At 34.2% G+C, this 17663-nt stretch overlaps 1 protein-coding gene across 3 annotated transcripts in view; it reads left to right on the top strand.

Annotated features, from left to right (window-relative positions):
• Positions 1–8280, top strand: part of TMEM161B (transmembrane protein 161B) — a 69712-nt gene extending 61432 nt beyond the window's left edge. For all 3 annotated transcript variants that reach the window (XM_045999889.1, XM_045999890.1, XM_045999891.1), the window contains exons 8-12: positions 213–353; positions 3034–3147; positions 5383–5557; positions 6655–6751; positions 7927–8280. In XM_045999889.1, coding sequence (XP_045855845.1) covers positions 213–353; positions 3034–3147; positions 5383–5557; positions 6655–6751; positions 7927–8204 — 805 coding nt within the window. In that variant the 3' untranslated portion in view covers positions 8205–8280. The remainder of the gene's footprint in view (positions 1–212; positions 354–3033; positions 3148–5382; positions 5558–6654; positions 6752–7926) is intronic.
• The last annotated feature ends 9383 nt before the right edge of the window (positions 8281–17663 follow it).

Consider the following 17663-nt stretch of genomic DNA (forward strand, 5'->3'; position numbering starts at 1 on the left):
ATATGCCGGTTGGGCTGTTATCAGTGTGGCTAGAGATGCTAGTTGACCAAAATCCTTTGTAGGTAATTGAGTCTGAGCACTCTTTTTGTAAAAATTTATTTAGTTTTTGTTACTACGAATTGTGGTTTGTAAAGTAATTAGAAGAAAGGAAATTCCTAGAAAGTTAAAGAACTTACTACCTTTTTTTTTTTTTTTTTTTAAATTTTATTTAGGGGTCCTGTTTCAAAACTTACTTTCAAATTTTTCCTGGCTATTATCTGTTCACTCATTGGGGCTTTTTTGACATTTCCTGGATTACGACTGGCTCAAATGCATCTGGATGCCCTGAATTTGGCAACAGAAAAAATTACACAGTAAGCGGAAAATGTACATAAGCACATGCAGATAAATATATGTTTTCCATCTTAATGAAGGTATATTATTGTAATGAAATCATAAATTATATTGAAAATTAATAACTATTTGATGTCACACTACTTCTATAAGCAGGTTTCTTTTATTCACTTCTAAATTTTAAGTCCTATGACTAAAAACATACCATTACTAAATTTCTTTTTTACTTGTTAAAAAAAGGAAATATCAGTATTTATGTTAGTCAGAAGTCAGTGTTTATGATACTGTAGTCTCTACAACTGAACTAAGGATCTATGGTAATTCTCTTAAATCAGAATGTTTTCATTAACATATTTAAATTTTATGTAAATCTAATTTTTAAAAGTGTTTTGAAAGTTAACTCTGTATACATAAATTTATATTTTTCCTTTATTACTGATTGGTTTATGAGACTTAAAACAATATTTTATTTGGAGATGCTGATACTGTACAGTATTAAATATCATAGATTACTTTTAACTGCCAGATTCTATTTCAGTTCTCAAATGGAGAAATCATATTTGAATCTCTACATAAAGTTCAAAGCCCATTTACTATATTTTTCATGGTTGTTATAGATGTTTTTTGTTGATGTCAGACACCTTGGCAGAATGGCAGGTTTCTATCTTTCAGTTCATATCCAGACAAATTTCCATCTTGTCTTTATGTTTTGCAGTAGACTCCCAAGTTGAGAATATTCCATTTTGATATATGTATATATAGTCTTTGAGTTTCTCCGAATGATCATTTTTCTTAACATTTCTGCTCTTAAAACTGTATTTGATGATGCTGATTTTGTAGTCTTTTCACATTCTTCTCTCTTACATATGTCATTTTCCTTTAATTTTGAATCTTTTTTGTTTTTTCCTTAACCTCCATTTTTCTACATATTTTGTCTGTGAGTGTGTATGTGTGCGTGCACACGCGTGCAGGTGTCTGTGCATGCACACACTTGTCTGTGCGCACACGTGTTTACCTGTTCTCACCTCCCAGTACCCACTTCTTCATCCCTCTTTTTCCCCTCCTTTTACTTAGCATGCTGTTGGCTGCATCCTGCCTTTCTCCCAACATCCATCCCTCTCTCTAATGGCTTCTTTTAAAAACAAAACCGGGTTCTCCCCCTCCTCTCTACACATACACTTCAGTCCACTAACCCCAGTGTTAGGATTTAAATAAGCTGAAAGGGTGGGTGGAGGGGAGCCCTTCACCAGCTACTGAAACCGCTGTGGGGCTGCTCCTTGATGCTAGAGTGTTCCCTAGCAACACTGCATACCTAATACTGCTGCTTTCTTCCCCACACCCGGTGGTTTACCCAGGCTGGGGGATGAAAGGATCACTTCATAAAAACATTTAAAGCATTTAGTGGTGGTTTATGATTGGGAGGGGGCACATTTTAGTTTCCTTTTCAGTAAAATGTAGCTCCTTTTTAAGGGTTTTTTTCCCCCCTTTGGGGTTTGGAGCTTTATTTTCAATTCATTGCAGCCCCCGATTGTGTTATAGCACTCTGCCATGATAACAGGAGTATGGGCAACCTTGTTCTGGTGTGAGAATAGCATGACTGGCACAAAGAGCAGCGTTCTCCTCAGCCCCGTGTCTAGGCACTAGTACTTGTTTAAATGCCAGAGCTTAGAACCGAGGTTCCACCTTTGTCTGCCAGGTGTTCTGACGCAGCCCTGTTTTCCTCACATAGATCATTGTCATTTTCACTGTAGTGAAGATTTTGAAATGTGTGTGTGTGCATATGTGTGTATTTAAAACCCTCCAGTTTAGCCCATCACTGTGGTTAATCCTGAAAACAGGACATGGTAATAAAATAGAAGAATTTGTCTTTTTTTCTGAAATAAGAATAGTCTTTACAGTCATCTGTCTTTGTATGATACAAACTTGGGACAATAATTAACAATAAAATTATAACTCAGACCTAAAACTTTTTGGTATATTAGGTATATTACCTTTCTGGAGTAATGTAAATTTTCTTGGTATGTGTAGAATAGGGAATTTAACTTCATAATACTTCATGAAGAAATAAAAATATATGAATCATTTATGATTTTAATAGTGTATTAAAATATTATACATGATCATTGCATATTGAAAGTTTCCTTAATTGTAAGTTGTTGTAATGGGTTCCATGTTCCGTATGCCTTCTAGTATTATGGACCTTGCTAATCACTGGCTCTCACTTGTAAATAATAAGGAGGCACTTTGTTTTAGCTTGTGCTGAAAAAGTGTCAAAAGATGATGCCTCTATACTGAAAATCTATTGGATTCATTGACTGTGTAAAGTTAGTCATTTAAATACCTGTGTATTGAATCAGGGATATAGTAGGGGATTGTTAAAGAACACTAGGATAGAACTGAACAGATTTAGATTTTAGTGCTACATCTGCCTTTAACCTGTAATATTGCCATGAACAAGTCATTTAACTTTCCTGAATCTAAATGTTCTCATTTGAAAATTTCAGATAATGAGGTAGTTTTTGCAGGGGCTCAAATCAGTGTCGAGTGATAACGATAAATAGAAAATAATGATGACAGTAGTACCTTAATACAGAATACTGAAAATAAGTGTCTACCTTCATTTTGTAAGTTCCAAGTATCTGTAGTTTATTAGTGTATTCTGTTCCTGGGTTTTTATATTTATTTCTTACATACTTTCAGAACATTACTTCATATCAACTTCTTGGCTCCTTTATTTATGGTTCTGCTCTGGGTAAAACCAATCACCAAAGACTACATTATGAACCCACCATTGGGTAAAGAAAGTGTCCCTTTGTAAGTATGGGTATTTGAGGGCTAATTTTTGATTCCTTATAGAATCAAAACTGTTTTCCAAAATGGTATATACTGTAATTTAAGTTTTTAATGATAATACTAGAATAATGTATTTTTAAAGCATTAATGGAAATGCTAAAAGATGTCTTCTAAAACAAGCTACAAATCATCATTTAACTTTTTTATGATCTTCATTAATGAATGAATGTTAATACACATTAACAGTTATCTTGTACACTTCTAGGTTTTTCTCAATCCAGTTGTTATCTGACATTTTTATGTCTTGGCCCTATTTTTAAGACAGTTTCTTCAGTTCTTTTTTTCTTAACTGTGAAAATTAACAGGATAAAATAAGTAGTATAAATGGAAACTCATTCAGCCCCTGTAAGGGATATTAATATTTTCCATATTTGTTTCACCCCTTTTTTGTTTTGTTTTGTTTGTTTTATTTTTATATATTTTTTTAATTTAACAGACAGAGATCACAAGTAGGCAGAGAAAGAGAGGAAAGGTGAAGCAGGCTCCCTGCTGAGCAGAGAGCCTGATTCGGGGCTCGATCCCAGAACCCTGGGACCATGACCTGAGCCAAAGGCAGAGGCTTTAACCCACTGAGCCACCCAGGCGCCTCTGTTTTGTTTTTTTTGATGAAGTAATTTTTCAAGTGAAGTAGAGGTCTGAACATTTTTACCCCTAAGTACATGAGTATGTACCTCTAAGAAATAAGGACATTTTCTGACATAATATTATCATCCTACTTATCCAGAAAAATGCCTTAACATTATTATCTAATACTAGGTCATAAGTCCCCTTTTAACAAAAGAAGATGATAAGGAAACACAAACAGTTTATTAAAAGATACTAATAACTGTACTTTAACATATTAACTCATTAGCCTTGTGGAACTATTTTAGAGTATAGAAAGATTGAGACAAAGCTGGTTTGAATGCCAGTTCCAATCTTCACTGAAACTGTCACTTGAGGGAGATTAACTTCACCGAGCCTCTGTTTCCCCATTTGGAAAATGAAGTTAATAATATCTACCTCACAGAGTTATCACTGGAATTAAATGAAAGAATGCATGTACTGGAACCAGCTGGAAATAAATGCTTAATCAATGTTTCTTTCACTGCTCTGCCTCATCAGAATTAAAGTAGAAAACCTTAACAAGTCATTGACTCCACAGTATACATTTTATATTATGTATTTCTTTCAGAGCCTGGTATAGATTTGTCTTCCAGTATATGATCAGTGATGACCAGGGCTTTTATTTTATTTTAAGAATTCTCTTTGAACTAGGGAAGTATTCGTTGAGGTTATAATGTTTTCCCACGCACACACAAGTAAGTCTTAATGGTAATTTTAACTTGACAAATTTACAACATGTTTATTTAAAAGTAAGTTCATACATTTCAGCCGTCCTGTATTAAGTGCCTGATGTGTGCTAGAGTTTAGAACAGATACAGAGCATGGTCTAGGTGTTATTTTCAAATTACTCACAGTGTTACCTTATATCAAAGGAGAAACCCTGGCCTTTTGAAAACATTAAACCACAAAGGACATCAGAAATTACCTCTTCTTTCTAAAGTCCTGTAAGGAGCCCTCGTCAGTCAACTGAAAAAAACATCGTAAGGGTACATCTTCTACCTGGAATCCTCATCTTAGTCTTGTGCCCAACTGAGCCAGCTTGAGCACATAGCTTAAATGACTTGTTGGAGAAAATCTGAGACATCCAATTTCTTCATAATAGATCAGAATTTCTGGTTTTCCTATGATCCCAATCAGGAAGTCAGCAGAGTGACTGATACCTGTTCAAATATCTATATAATCAGACAAAAATCTAGGCATGGGTTGTTGACTTGATACTTCCACAGGCAGTCTCCTGTAGTTTCTTTTTCTTACTCTCCAGTTTAACAGCACCCAGCTTCTCTCTCCATTTCACAACCAGGTTTTTTTCCATGGAGGAGGATAGATAGTGAAGAGGATCCCAGTTACTTTCTACACTTTTCTTCTAGATATCTGTTACTACTGTTCTTAATGATACAATTTTCTGTCTAGGTCTATTATATAAGTCAAATTATATAGATAAGTTTGTAATGTAGTAGAATACTTTTGTTTTATATCTCCAACTGTAAGTATAGATATCCTGTATTTTATATGGTAAGCACTGATACATTTAACTAGCATGCTAACATATTTTGGTCTCTGAGAGTACCATGTCAACTTTCTGATCTATAGAATGACAGAAGCTACATTCGATACTCTGCGACTCTGGTTAATAATCCTGCTGTGTGCTTTGCGGTTGGCCATGATGCGCAGTCACCTGCAAGCTTACTTAAATTTAGCCCAGAAATGTGTGGATCAGATGAAGAAAGAAGCAGGGCGGATAAGTACAGTTGAGCTACAGAAAATGGTAAGTTTCGTACTGTAGTCAAGTGAAGAACAGCAAGCACTGTATTATAAGAAAACAAAGCGTTTAATTTTCCTTAATAGTAATTTTATCCCACAGTACTCCTCCTGTTGAAATAAATGGCATAATCTTAAATTGACAGATACTGAAGAGACCGAAATCTGATTTTGGTGCTAAGTGAAGAAATCGTCTCAAGTCCTCTTCTTACCGTAGTACTTGAAGTCCTATAGTTTGGGTTGCAATGCTGTGGTATATCTACTATTGCTAAATGGGACCCCCAATTGATTTGGAAGACATTACAATATATTATTGTCTAGCCTTCAAGACTTATGGGGTAGGAAGTACTAGTTTTAGTGACATGTAACATTATTCCAAGTATTTGAACATGAAATGTAAATATTTAACTTAATGGGAATTCCAGAGAAAGAAAGGGCTACGAGTCCATCCACCATTATAGTTAATTGGAAGGCAGCTATGCTAACCACTATACCACCAATGCTCCTAGTTAATTGGATCTGTATAACTGATCATGTCTTTTTTAGAAACCTGGTGTTGGGTGTTCCGTTTTTCATATTCTTTCATAGTCAGGGTGTTCATCAAGATTCAGAGACTTTCTTATTGTTTTTCCTTACATATTTTTGTTCTCTCTTTGATTTTTCCTCAAATTTTAGTTACATATGTTCATGTAGAATGGGGCTTGATGTTTTTATGAGGGTTTTATGACTGATCTGTTACTTTTATTTAGCTTGATTTTCTGATGTCTGCCTAGAGATTCTAACATTCTGTTTTATATTTGAAATGTAAGTGAATATACCATTTAAATTTAAGGGATTATTTCCTCCAATTTATATTAACCACTTAACTATTTTCAAGGAATTTAGTATTTCCACATTTACAACTTATCTTCCAACTGAGCCTTTCAAAGTCAGAAGTCAGTTTGGGGGCATTTATAATGAAGTGCAGACCTAATAACATTTAGCTTCCTTCCCGTGATGGGATTACTTATCTCTTAAGCAGTTCATTTTGACAATTATATGAAAGTTTAATTCACTCCTAACATGTCAGTCGTGTTAGATACTTAAGAATTTTGTTGGTTGCAGGTGGCTCGAGTCTTTTATTACCTTTGTGTCATTGCCCTGCAGTATGTGGCACCTCTGGTAATGCTGCTTCACACAACTCTGCTTTTGAAAACACTAGGTAGGCTTGCCCTGGCAACTGGGAAATGTGTTTGACTTTCTACCTATAATTAATACTGCTTTTTGTTACCTACAAAGAAATATGCTTCTTTAAATTGTTTTCTTGGAGAGTTTTAAGAAGAAACATGGGAAACTTTTAAAAGTTGATTCGTCATCTTCGGGTCCATATAGTTTTATATTATGCTTTACTTATAAGAATTATTAGCTAAAGATTAATTCCCGTATTTACTGAGAAACTTGAATGAGCACTCTTGGTCTTAGTTATTTTGTATTTTAAGAGGGTGATGAAAGATTTTGTTAGTGCCTGATCATTTCAGTTATTATAAGGTAGTTGTATACTTACATGAATCCAGGATCCTTTAGTGAGTTCTACTTTAGATATTGATAGGATAAAGATTTCTCCGCAGAAGAATGAAGTTCTCCTATAAGTCTGTTCACTAAACTATCCAGTTCCTGTGTGGTGTTATTTGAGAACTATTCATTATTTTATTGATTATTTCCCTTTGCTCAGATCAGGCAGCCAGCCAGTGTGGGGGTTTAAGAAGCCCAAAGGAACTAAACAGGTATTATTTGGGTGGGCTTCATAGATACTATAGAGCTGATGATAGATGTAAATGGCCTTTAGGAATCTATGAAACATAAAGAAGTAGCTCAGTTATAAATTATGTGACTCACATCCTATCCAACATGGGAAAATATACGATGAAAACTTTCTGGAAGCTATTAATAGTCTCTCACATTAAAATCATAGATAGTTTCTGAGAAAGAAATTTATTCTGATATTCTAGAGGTAGAAAGGATTTCTAAGAAGTTACTGAGTTTGTCCCTGTCACTCCAGTAGAGGTAGTTGATTAATATATTATACAAGGAAAAAAATTGTTTTTATTATTTTACCAGATTTTAGTGCAGTTAGTTAAAAGTAAATTAGATTTTTTTGTGTACTTTTACTGGTAAGACCAGCTTGTAGTCTAATCAGGTTAAATGAATTTTTTACCGGATATGCACAAAGGTTATTTTACTTTATTTTCAACATGAAGAAATTTGTTATGCCACTAAACTTCCTGTTCTTAATTTCAAGTATAATTTTAAAACTTCTTTCTTTCTTTCTTTCTTTGTTTTTTAATTAGAGGATTTGCAGTTAGTCTTCAAATTTTATTTGTATCTTGAATTTTCTAGGTAATCATTCCTGGGGGATATATCCAGAATCTATCTCTGTCTTGCCAGTGGATAATAGTCTACCCTCCAACTTTGTTTACTCTGAATTACCATCTGCTGATGGGAAGATGAAGGTAACTGTAACACAAATAACAGTGGCACTGAGCAGCTTAAAAAATATTTTCACTCCTCTGCTTTTTCGAGGACTTCTGTCTTTTCTGACCTGGTGGATTGCTGCCTGTCTCTTTTCTACAAGCCTTTTTGGGCTTTTCTATCACCAGTATCTGACTGTGGCATGAATCTCAGTTAACAAAAAAGGATATCCAAGTCACACTTTGAATTGAAATGCTTGTGCCCTTGAAGGGCTGGTGGAAACCAGAAGAAAGCAAATACAAAGGAAAAAAAACATATCGGAGTATCTTGTTTTAAATGCTTCCTCTGTATTCTCAGGGTGAATCAATGGTATAATATTTAAAATTACAGAGTAGATGATTAACTGCTATACTGTGGCATTGGAATTTTAACTCCTTGTATTAACTGATGTGAGAGGGCTATCTACAGGGGTAATACTTCGATTACCTTGTTTTACAGAAACCTCCAGCAGTCTTTGAAACTTCTCATATGACTCCAGTTATTGATTGATTGTTCTTAGTGGTGTAAAGGTACTGTTAATACTCATAGTGGCTGCCTATAGAACAGTCTTCAAACTGAGCCATGCTTTGGGAGAGGGAAAGGAGCTAGAGTCACTTCTGTTGGTAATATATTAGTCACCTTTCAAACAACAATAGCAAAATCCAACAGAAAGGAAGAAATAGCTACTGTATATTACAGTAAAAAAAAGCTGCATAGTAATTTTTAATTTAAAGCAGATGTACATGCTTAATATCTACAAGTACTGCTGCTTGAGAGTAGCAAGAGTATTGTTTTAAAATGTATTCTGTCCAACTTGAGGGATCTTTTAAAGTGATTGGCCATATGAACATTTGCAATCTAATAGGCTTGGAACTCCCATATTTTATTTTATTCTGTGATCCTAAATACAGTTCTTTTAATAGTCTAAAGATATTTATCAATATTGATCGGACTTTTAAAAAATTACTTTAATCCTGCTGACTACGTATGTATTGTATTGTATATATATTATATATTAAATATATAATATATTGAGATTATAAAAGGTGAAAATATTGGATCCTTATAATATTTTAAGTTGCTGAATGTATATTAAATGTGATTGAATGAGCTGTGTTTGTATCTAGAAATTTTCTTTCTTTTTGGAATGAGATTAAAATACATTTTGAAAGTTCATCAGATCAAGCAATTTATTTGCGTTGCCCATGTGTGAGACTGCTTAAAATTTTATAAATACTTGGATGAATTCTCCCAAATTAAAATTCTTTTTCTGTCATTTTCAAACATCAGAACCTTTCCCACTGACCAAATCTACAGGAATAATTTAAACCCATGTTAAATAGGATTTGTTTTAAGTTTATAGTGTTTTGAATAATTGAGATAATTTGAAGGGAAAGTTCATAGGAATGAAAAAATATGTAAAAAAATTTTTTGATGCTTTGTTTATCTAAAACCTAAAATAAAGAGTTTCATTTATAAAGGGAATGAATATAAGAGATAAATAAGGTTTGTTTTCTTTTTTGAACAAGTAGTAGAATTTATAGATAAACTTTATTCCAAAGAATATTCTTGAGAGGCTATATATCAGTGCTATTGTCACTATTGAAAGCAATTTTGAAGGTCTTTTGAAATTACTGTCAAGGCTTGTGGTTCACATTCATTTGAATAATCGCAATACAGACAAGTTCCTGTCTTTTGGTATAGAAAGATATTTTGGAATTAGCTTATATTTTTAAATATGAGTGAATAATAAGTGCTTAAGTTGGATAAAACTCTGGTTGATCAGAATTGTTAATATAGCCTAATGGTAGTTCATGTGAATTTCCAAAAGAAACATTCCAAATACATCTTGAGATAACACCATCCACTAAAATAACTATCTTTTAACAAGATGATAGCAAAGTATAACATTTATTTTGTATGTGAAAGTTCTCACATGTTGGACTTGAAAAGAACTTACCTGATACTTAAAACCTTTTTATTAAAGAGCTACATTTTAAAAACTATAATTTAAGTTATTTTGAGTTTCAAAGATTGTACCGAGAAGTAATATGGGGGGGGGGGGTGAGAAGACTTAGAATTTATTACTGGATGAAATAACATGCATTTCTAAAATACTATTGATTCACTCTTTTAGACTTGAAATCTCCCTGAGTATACTGTGAATGTGTGCAAACTGCATATTAAAGTAATGGGTTTGATTTAGGTTTTTTTAGTCTTTCCAAACAAATTTGAAGAGAATGATGGTTATAACTACTGGTTTGTTTAAGCATCTTGTCTCCATACAAATTCTGTTCCTGAGTGTAAAGGGTTTGTACTTTATGTAAGCCAAATATTTTTTTAATTGAGATATAATTGACATGTAACATTGTATTTATTTTAGGTGCATAACAGAATTTATATATATAAATTCCAAAATGATTCCAAATTATATTTTAATATTCTTTTTTTTTTTTTAAGATTTTATTTATCCATTTGCGAGAGAGAGCATGAGAGGGGGGGTCAGAGGGAGACTCCTCATGGGGTTGGGAGTCCGATGTGGGACTTGATCCCAGGACTCCAGGATCATGACCTGAGCCAAAGGCATTCGCTTACCCAATTGAGCCACCCAGGTCCCCTATATTTTAATATTCTTAATTAGGCCAGTAGAATTCTTTTTATGGTGGGCTCTTGTCAATATAAATGCTTCATAGGTCAGTTATTTTATATTTCTACTAAATTAATAGGAATCCTTATAATCTTGCTTCATATGCTTTGTGGGATTGCGTTTGACAATTTGTTGATTCCTGCCCCCCACCCTCTGCCCATTCATTGCACTATATAAATCAGAGCTGTATTCTCCTTCTACCCCCATTGATATGTCTGAAATGAAAAGCATATAATTTTATCTTAATATCCGTATGCATTTTGATTATCTTTGGCATTTTCCCCAGAATTCCAATTGCTGTGCATAAATGACCAACGCATCCAAGCAGAATGGGCTCATTGTCTTATTGTTTCTGATATAAATATCATTGGTAAAATAGTGACATTTCTTCTTGAGTTATGATTCAGAACAGATATTCATCCATTAATGGAATTGATAGGTCCAGGAAGCACTAAGTAGAATTCATTATGAAATCTATAATTGGAACTTCACTGGATAGATTTTATTCTTTCAAATGAAAGATTAAATTCTCAGTACTGAAAAGCATAGGGTCTCAACATTCTCTGAATTCAAACACACTTTCTGAGCCATCTCATAATTGAAAATGGTCTATCATGGTATATGGCTCTATTCAGCAAAATAAAACTAAGTGATTTTTGAATGTGGATCATCTTGCATCTTCACAAACCTTTAGGTGGCTTAAAAAATCAGATTTGAACACATTCATGATCCTAGACCATGAACTGAGTGTCTCAGATATTTCTACAATATCATCTTTTAACTCTTACTTGTCCCATTATGTCTGTATCCTGTGTTCATAGCTGAGCTGGTTATATGCCATGAAAACTCTGACATGGATACAGCATGATCACAAAACTAATATCAAACTTCCTCTCCTTTAAAATGGTAAACATTTTACTTACTGTTTTTTCTTCCTAAGAAAAACCAGATAAAGCCTCTTCATAAGTTTTTCTTCTGTTAAAATTGCACTTTTTTTTCTTAAGCTACAAACTATTATGTTGGATGGGCCTATCTTCAGTGATTCAGAAAATGTGTATTTCTCTATTTCATTGTTGTTCTTTACTTTCTTTCCCCCTTACAACTAGCTATATGTGGTTATTCCCCTCCTTTCTTCCACTTGGTAAAAGACTATACATTATCTTAAATGAAGAAGCAGCATAATTTTGTGGAAAGAATGTTAATTTAACAATCAGGAAACATCCCATTACTGACTTCAGTTAGCTGTTTTTTTGTACTTAACTAGGCATTCAAACTATACTAATGAAATAGAACTGAATTTTCAGGGAATTTACATTTTATCTGTGGCTATATATTTCTACAGCTGGTATCAGTTTCTCTTTATGTTAGCGTGAGAAAAGTGAATAGCAATTTTTGGCTTCAGGAATGGTCACAGATCATGTTAGAGGAAATTCACTTACCGTTCCTTGAAAATGACTCACAAAGAGTGTTTTCTCCAGGAACATTTTGTTTTGTACTCTTTCAATTATTCATTCAGTAAATCTTTATTGAGTACCTATAATATTCCAGAAACTGCCCTACATAACAGCAGTGAACAAAATACCAAATCCTTCCCCTCAAGGAGCTTAGAGTTTGGTGTGGGAATGCCACAAATAAATGAGTCAAATGTAGGATATATTAGAGAGTGGTAAGATCTAATGAGTGGGGAAGTTGGGGAGGAATCAGGGAAGGGAGAGAGAATATGAAATTGGAGGGTAGGGATAAAGCTAAAATTTTAAGCAGAGCATCAAGAGGAACCGCTTCACTGAAAAAGTAATTTCTGATAATGACTTGCAGAAGGTAAGACCTGTCATAGTGGGTTTTTCTTTTTCTTTCTTGCTATCAGTTTTCTTAGTAATTCATTGGTTGACAAAAACACCCCCGATTGCTCGAGGGGCACCTGGGTGGCTCAGTGGGTTAAAGCCTCTGCTTTCGGCTCAGGTCATGATCCTGGGGTCCTGGGATCGAGCCCCGCATCAGGCTCTCTGCTCAGTGGAGAGCCTGCTTCCCCCCCTCTCTCTCTGCCTGCCTGTCTGCCTACTTGTGATCTCTGTCTGTCAAATAAAATCTTTAAAAAAACAAACAAAACACCCCAATTGCTTGAACTTTATCATTCGTGAGCTCACTAGTGAAATTTTTGAAAAGATGGACAGTATTATATAATCCCCTTTTTGGGTTGGTGTATTGTACAGAAAGGATTATAGGCATTGAATTTAAATGCTGCTTGTTTGCTAATGAACAGCAAAGCATATAAGAAATATAATCTCCTGAGTCCGCTTATTACAGTTTTTCTGTCAAGTGCTTTTTAACTTAATTCAAACATGTTTACTTTTTTTTTCAGTAGAACTTTTAAAGACTCAAAGGATTTCAAATGAATTGTAGGACCCTAGAGCAATATGATCTGTCCATTTGGCAGACAAATTTTACCCACTAGTTTTTTAATCTGTTAGATAATCTGTTAAACAAAGGTAATTATGCAGAGGGTAACATGGCTGAGGACAAATTCGATTAATAGCATTATCAAAATTTTAAATATTCTAACACGATTTGAGTAAATCAAGTGTACCCACTGCTGAAATATTAAAAATGAGAGAATGTATTTTTTAAAATAGTGCGCCACAAAAATTAGCTTTAACATCTATTTTATTTGGGATGCATTTTTCTTTCTGTAATGCTAGTGAAACAATTTATATTTATGAATAAATAATTCCAAATGACTAAAACAAAACTGTTAGTAGAATTACTTCAAATGAGGAGCAGTGATAAATTATAGGAATTTCTGTGCTTTTGTGTTTATGTGTCTGTTTACTTGTTCTATAACATTTTCTCAGAGCATGAGATGTAACTTTTTAAAATTTAAACATGAACTTTTTAAAATTTAAATGTATTAACTTTTAAAAATTTAAACCTATTTAAATTTCTATCATTATGGTAGATAGTCCGTGTACCAGTTTTGGATAAGTGACTTAAGTCTAAGGTTAATAGTCCCAACTGGACAGTCTTTTGAAACTGTGTATCAGCATCAGAGAAAAAAATGAATTACAGGAATAAACCAAATTTTATTTAACAAACTTAAATCATTAAAAAATATTTTTTTAATTGAATAGTGAAATTTTAAAGGAGTAACACTGCAGTAATGCTGAAAGCAGAGTCATTTCAACTGTTGGCACTAGAATAATGAGATATCCACATTTTAGAAAATGAACCTCAGTTTTTCCATTTGTAGTATGTCATACCTCAAACTACACACAAAATTGAATTCAAGAGGGACCATATTAATTTGTTGTAAAAGCTAAAACCATATAGTTTTTAGAGAAAGTCATAAGGTAATACGTTTGATAATTTTAGGGTTGGGCAAATGTTCCTTACTATGTAAGCAATAATCATAAAATTTATTGTAATGATAAAAAGATTTCATAGAGATTAAAAATTTCTCATCAGAAAAACCTGTTAAGGTAGACATGTCATAGTTTCAGATAAAATATTTGCAAAACATGAGGAGGACTGGTGTTCAGGATATAAACTACCAAAAAAAAAAAAGAAAAAAGATAAAGAAGTGGGCAAGAAATTTAAATAGACACTTCACAGTTGACCACAAAGCAGACGATAAAGTCCTCATCCTCTAGCAGTTTACTATGGTGATCCTCCTTAAAATTTTCTTAAATTTCTTATACTGAATTGAGATTCTTAGATCACTAGGTTTTTTATATCAGGTCAAGTTAAAGAGTGACTAATTTTTCTGTCTTGAGAAAAGAAGAAGTGCAATGCATTGTTGGATTTTACAATTTTTTTGACAGCTCTTTTGCAGAAGAATGTGTTGAAAGAAAAGAGTGTTCAATTCTTAAAAGTTAGGATGGTTCAATAAAATGTTAAGTACTAGCACTATCTAGATCATGCATAAAAGGTTTTTCAATTATATGAGCAGACATATGCAATAAATTTGATAATAGTTTTCTTTACCTCTTTAAGTATTGATTTTACTTGAGAGTATTAAGGTTCTTGGCAGAAGGAGTGGATTTTAGTTCTCACATTTTAAGTGAAGAGCACTTTCTTGTCTTGTTACTTCATTTGAGTGCCACTTAGAAGTACCATGTTTGTAATTATTAAGCTATATTTGTTGTTGATTGTAAAGCAATAAAACAATTTTTTTTTAATGTGAACTCATTCCACAATTCATTGACACGGTTTGGTTTTGTTTAGGTGATTTTTTTTCCTCTCGGTGTTTATTTTGTATAGTTTCTATGGCTATGTCTTGAAGTTTATTTATTTATTTGTGTGTGGGGGGGTAGTTTCTAATCTGGTGTTTAATTCGTCCAGTGTGTTTCACCTCGGACCTTTTTTTAATCTCTGGAAGTTCAATTTGGGTCTTCTATATTTCCTACATGACTCTCCTTAGTAGGTTTATACTTTCAAGTAGGTTCCACACCCAGTGTGACCCTGAGATCAAGACCTGAGCAGATCAAGACTTGAGCTGAGATTAAGAGTTGAATGCTTGACAGAATATGCCACCCAGGTGCCCCAATTAATTTTATCTTCTGTCTTACTTTCGAACGTGTGTCTATTGATGGATTTTTTCTTCTCATTGTGGTTCAAATTTTCTAATTTGTTTGCCTTCCTGAAAATCTTTGGATGGCAAACACTGAATTTTGCCTTTTTGGATATTGGATATTTTTATATTTCTTTAAATATTCCTGAGCTTTGTTCTGAAATGCATCTAAGTTCCTAGGAAACCTAGGATTTAGTTTTGATAATTTTGAAGCTTTCTGTTAAGACAAGAGCAGCCTTTAAGTTGATGCTACTTTTTACCCACTGCTGAGGAAAATACCCTTCTGAATACTCAACCAGTGCCCACTTTGACTCCTGGGAACAGGAACCCTCCACACCCATTTGAGTCCCAAGGATTGTCTGCCTGTTCCTTTCTGGTGGTTCTTTCCCCAACACCGGGTGATTTCCTTAAATGCATCCATTCATCAGAACTCAGCTGAAGACATGAAAGAACTCTGCCAATCTCTAGAGCTCCCTCTCTGCAGTTCCCCTTTCTGATACTCTTTCCCTGATTTTTAGTTGCCTTTTCTTCACCAGATTCTCAGCTCAAAGAATCAAACCTGAACCACTGGGTTCAGGTTTGGGTCTTCTTTGCTGTCCTGTGGCTTCAGTGCTTTGAGTCAGTAAGCTGGAGTGGAGTTCACCTGGTAATTTTCTTCTTTCAGGGGTTACCGTCCTGTGCTTCCCTTTCAGTAGTTCTATAAGACAGAGTACATCTGATCCCTGTTAATTTCACTGTGGCTGAAAGGAACATGCCCCAAATTCTGGGTTTTAATTTTTTATTAGAGACTTTCTGTTTCCATGAAGAGTCTGTTCAGAGACAGCCTTCCATTCACATAGTATTTTAAAATAATGTGTCATTAATGTCGTTTTTCACCAGGGTAATGCAAATTTAAACCGTAGTGAGATACTGCTGTATACCTACTGCAGTGGCTAAAATTGAAAACTCTGGGGGCATCTTGGTGGCTCAGTTGGCTAAGTGTCCAAGTCTTGATCTCAGTCCAGGTCTTGATCTCAGGGTCATGAACTCAAGCCCTGTGTTGGACTCCACACTGGACATGGAGCATACTTAAAAAAACAAAAACCAAAAACTTCTGACCTGACAAAATGGTGACAAGGATATGAAGCACCTGGAACTCTCCTCCATTGTACTACAGCCACATGGAAATGATACAATCACTTTGTTAAAAATTGTAGTTTGTTTGTTTGTTTTAAAGATTTTATTTATTTATTTGACAGACAGAGATTTCAAGTAGGCAGAGAGGCAGGCAGAGAGAGAGAGAGGAGGAAGCAGGCTCCCTGCTGAGCAGAGAACCCGATGTGGAGCTCGATCCCAGGACCCTGGGATCATGACCTGAGCCGGAGGCAGAGGCTTTAACCCACTGAGCCACCCAGGCGCCCCTGTTTGTTGTTTTTTTTTTTTATAAAACTAATAACACACCTGCCCAACAACCCAGCAATTCTATCCTTAAATGTTTACCCAAGAGAAATAAAAATATATTCACAGAAAGACCTGAAAATATTCATAGCAGCTTTATTCATAATAGCCCCAGATGGGAAACAGTCCAGGTGTCCATCAATAGTAGAATAAAGTGTATATATTCAATGGAAAACTTTACATAGTAGTACTTAACAATACATGCATAGCGACTTCATCACAAAGGGTACAGGTTGGAAACGGGTCGAATTTTACAGTGGAGAAGTCTGATAAACCTCATCCTAACAACGTGATCAAGGTTAACAGTAAATTATATTAATAACGTGTACCTTTACTATAATGAGAATGGCACTTTTGCGTTGTGGTGTTATTCCCCAGAACCCAAATACCAGTATGTATAATCATGAGAAAAACATCAGAAAGGGGTCCCAGTTGAAGGACATTTTATAAAATACCTGACCAATAGTTCTCAGAATTTTCAAGAATATCAAAAAGAAGGAAATTCTGAGAAACTGTTAGAGCCAAGAGGAGACTGAGAAGGTAAAATAACTAAATAGAATGTCATATCCTAGATGGGATCCTGGGAGAGAAAAAAGGGCATTAGATAAACACTAAGGAAATGTAAACAAAGTATGGACTTTGGATAATAATATATCAATATTGGTTCATTAATTGTGATAAATGTGCCATAATAATATAGGACATTAATAAAAGAAATAACTGGGTATGGGGTATATAGAGCTCTCTGTACTGTCTTTGCAGTTTTTCTGTAAATCTGAAACTGCTCTAAAAGTTTATTTAAAAAAAAAAAAGAAGTTCATCTATAGCTTATTAAAGTTGTATAAATCTTAGACTCCAGGAATGCTGAGTAAGAATGGAGCTCATAGTTAGGTTTCTGAATGCAGTGGAGTGTTTATTCTTGTGTAGCAAGATAGGGAGAATAGGACAATGTAATATATTCTTCATGAAGCTAAGTTG

This window comes from Meles meles, chromosome 3 (assembly GCF_922984935.1).
Source record: "Meles meles chromosome 3, mMelMel3.1 paternal haplotype, whole genome shotgun sequence".
NCBI lineage: Eukaryota > Metazoa > Chordata > Mammalia > Carnivora > Mustelidae > Meles > Meles meles.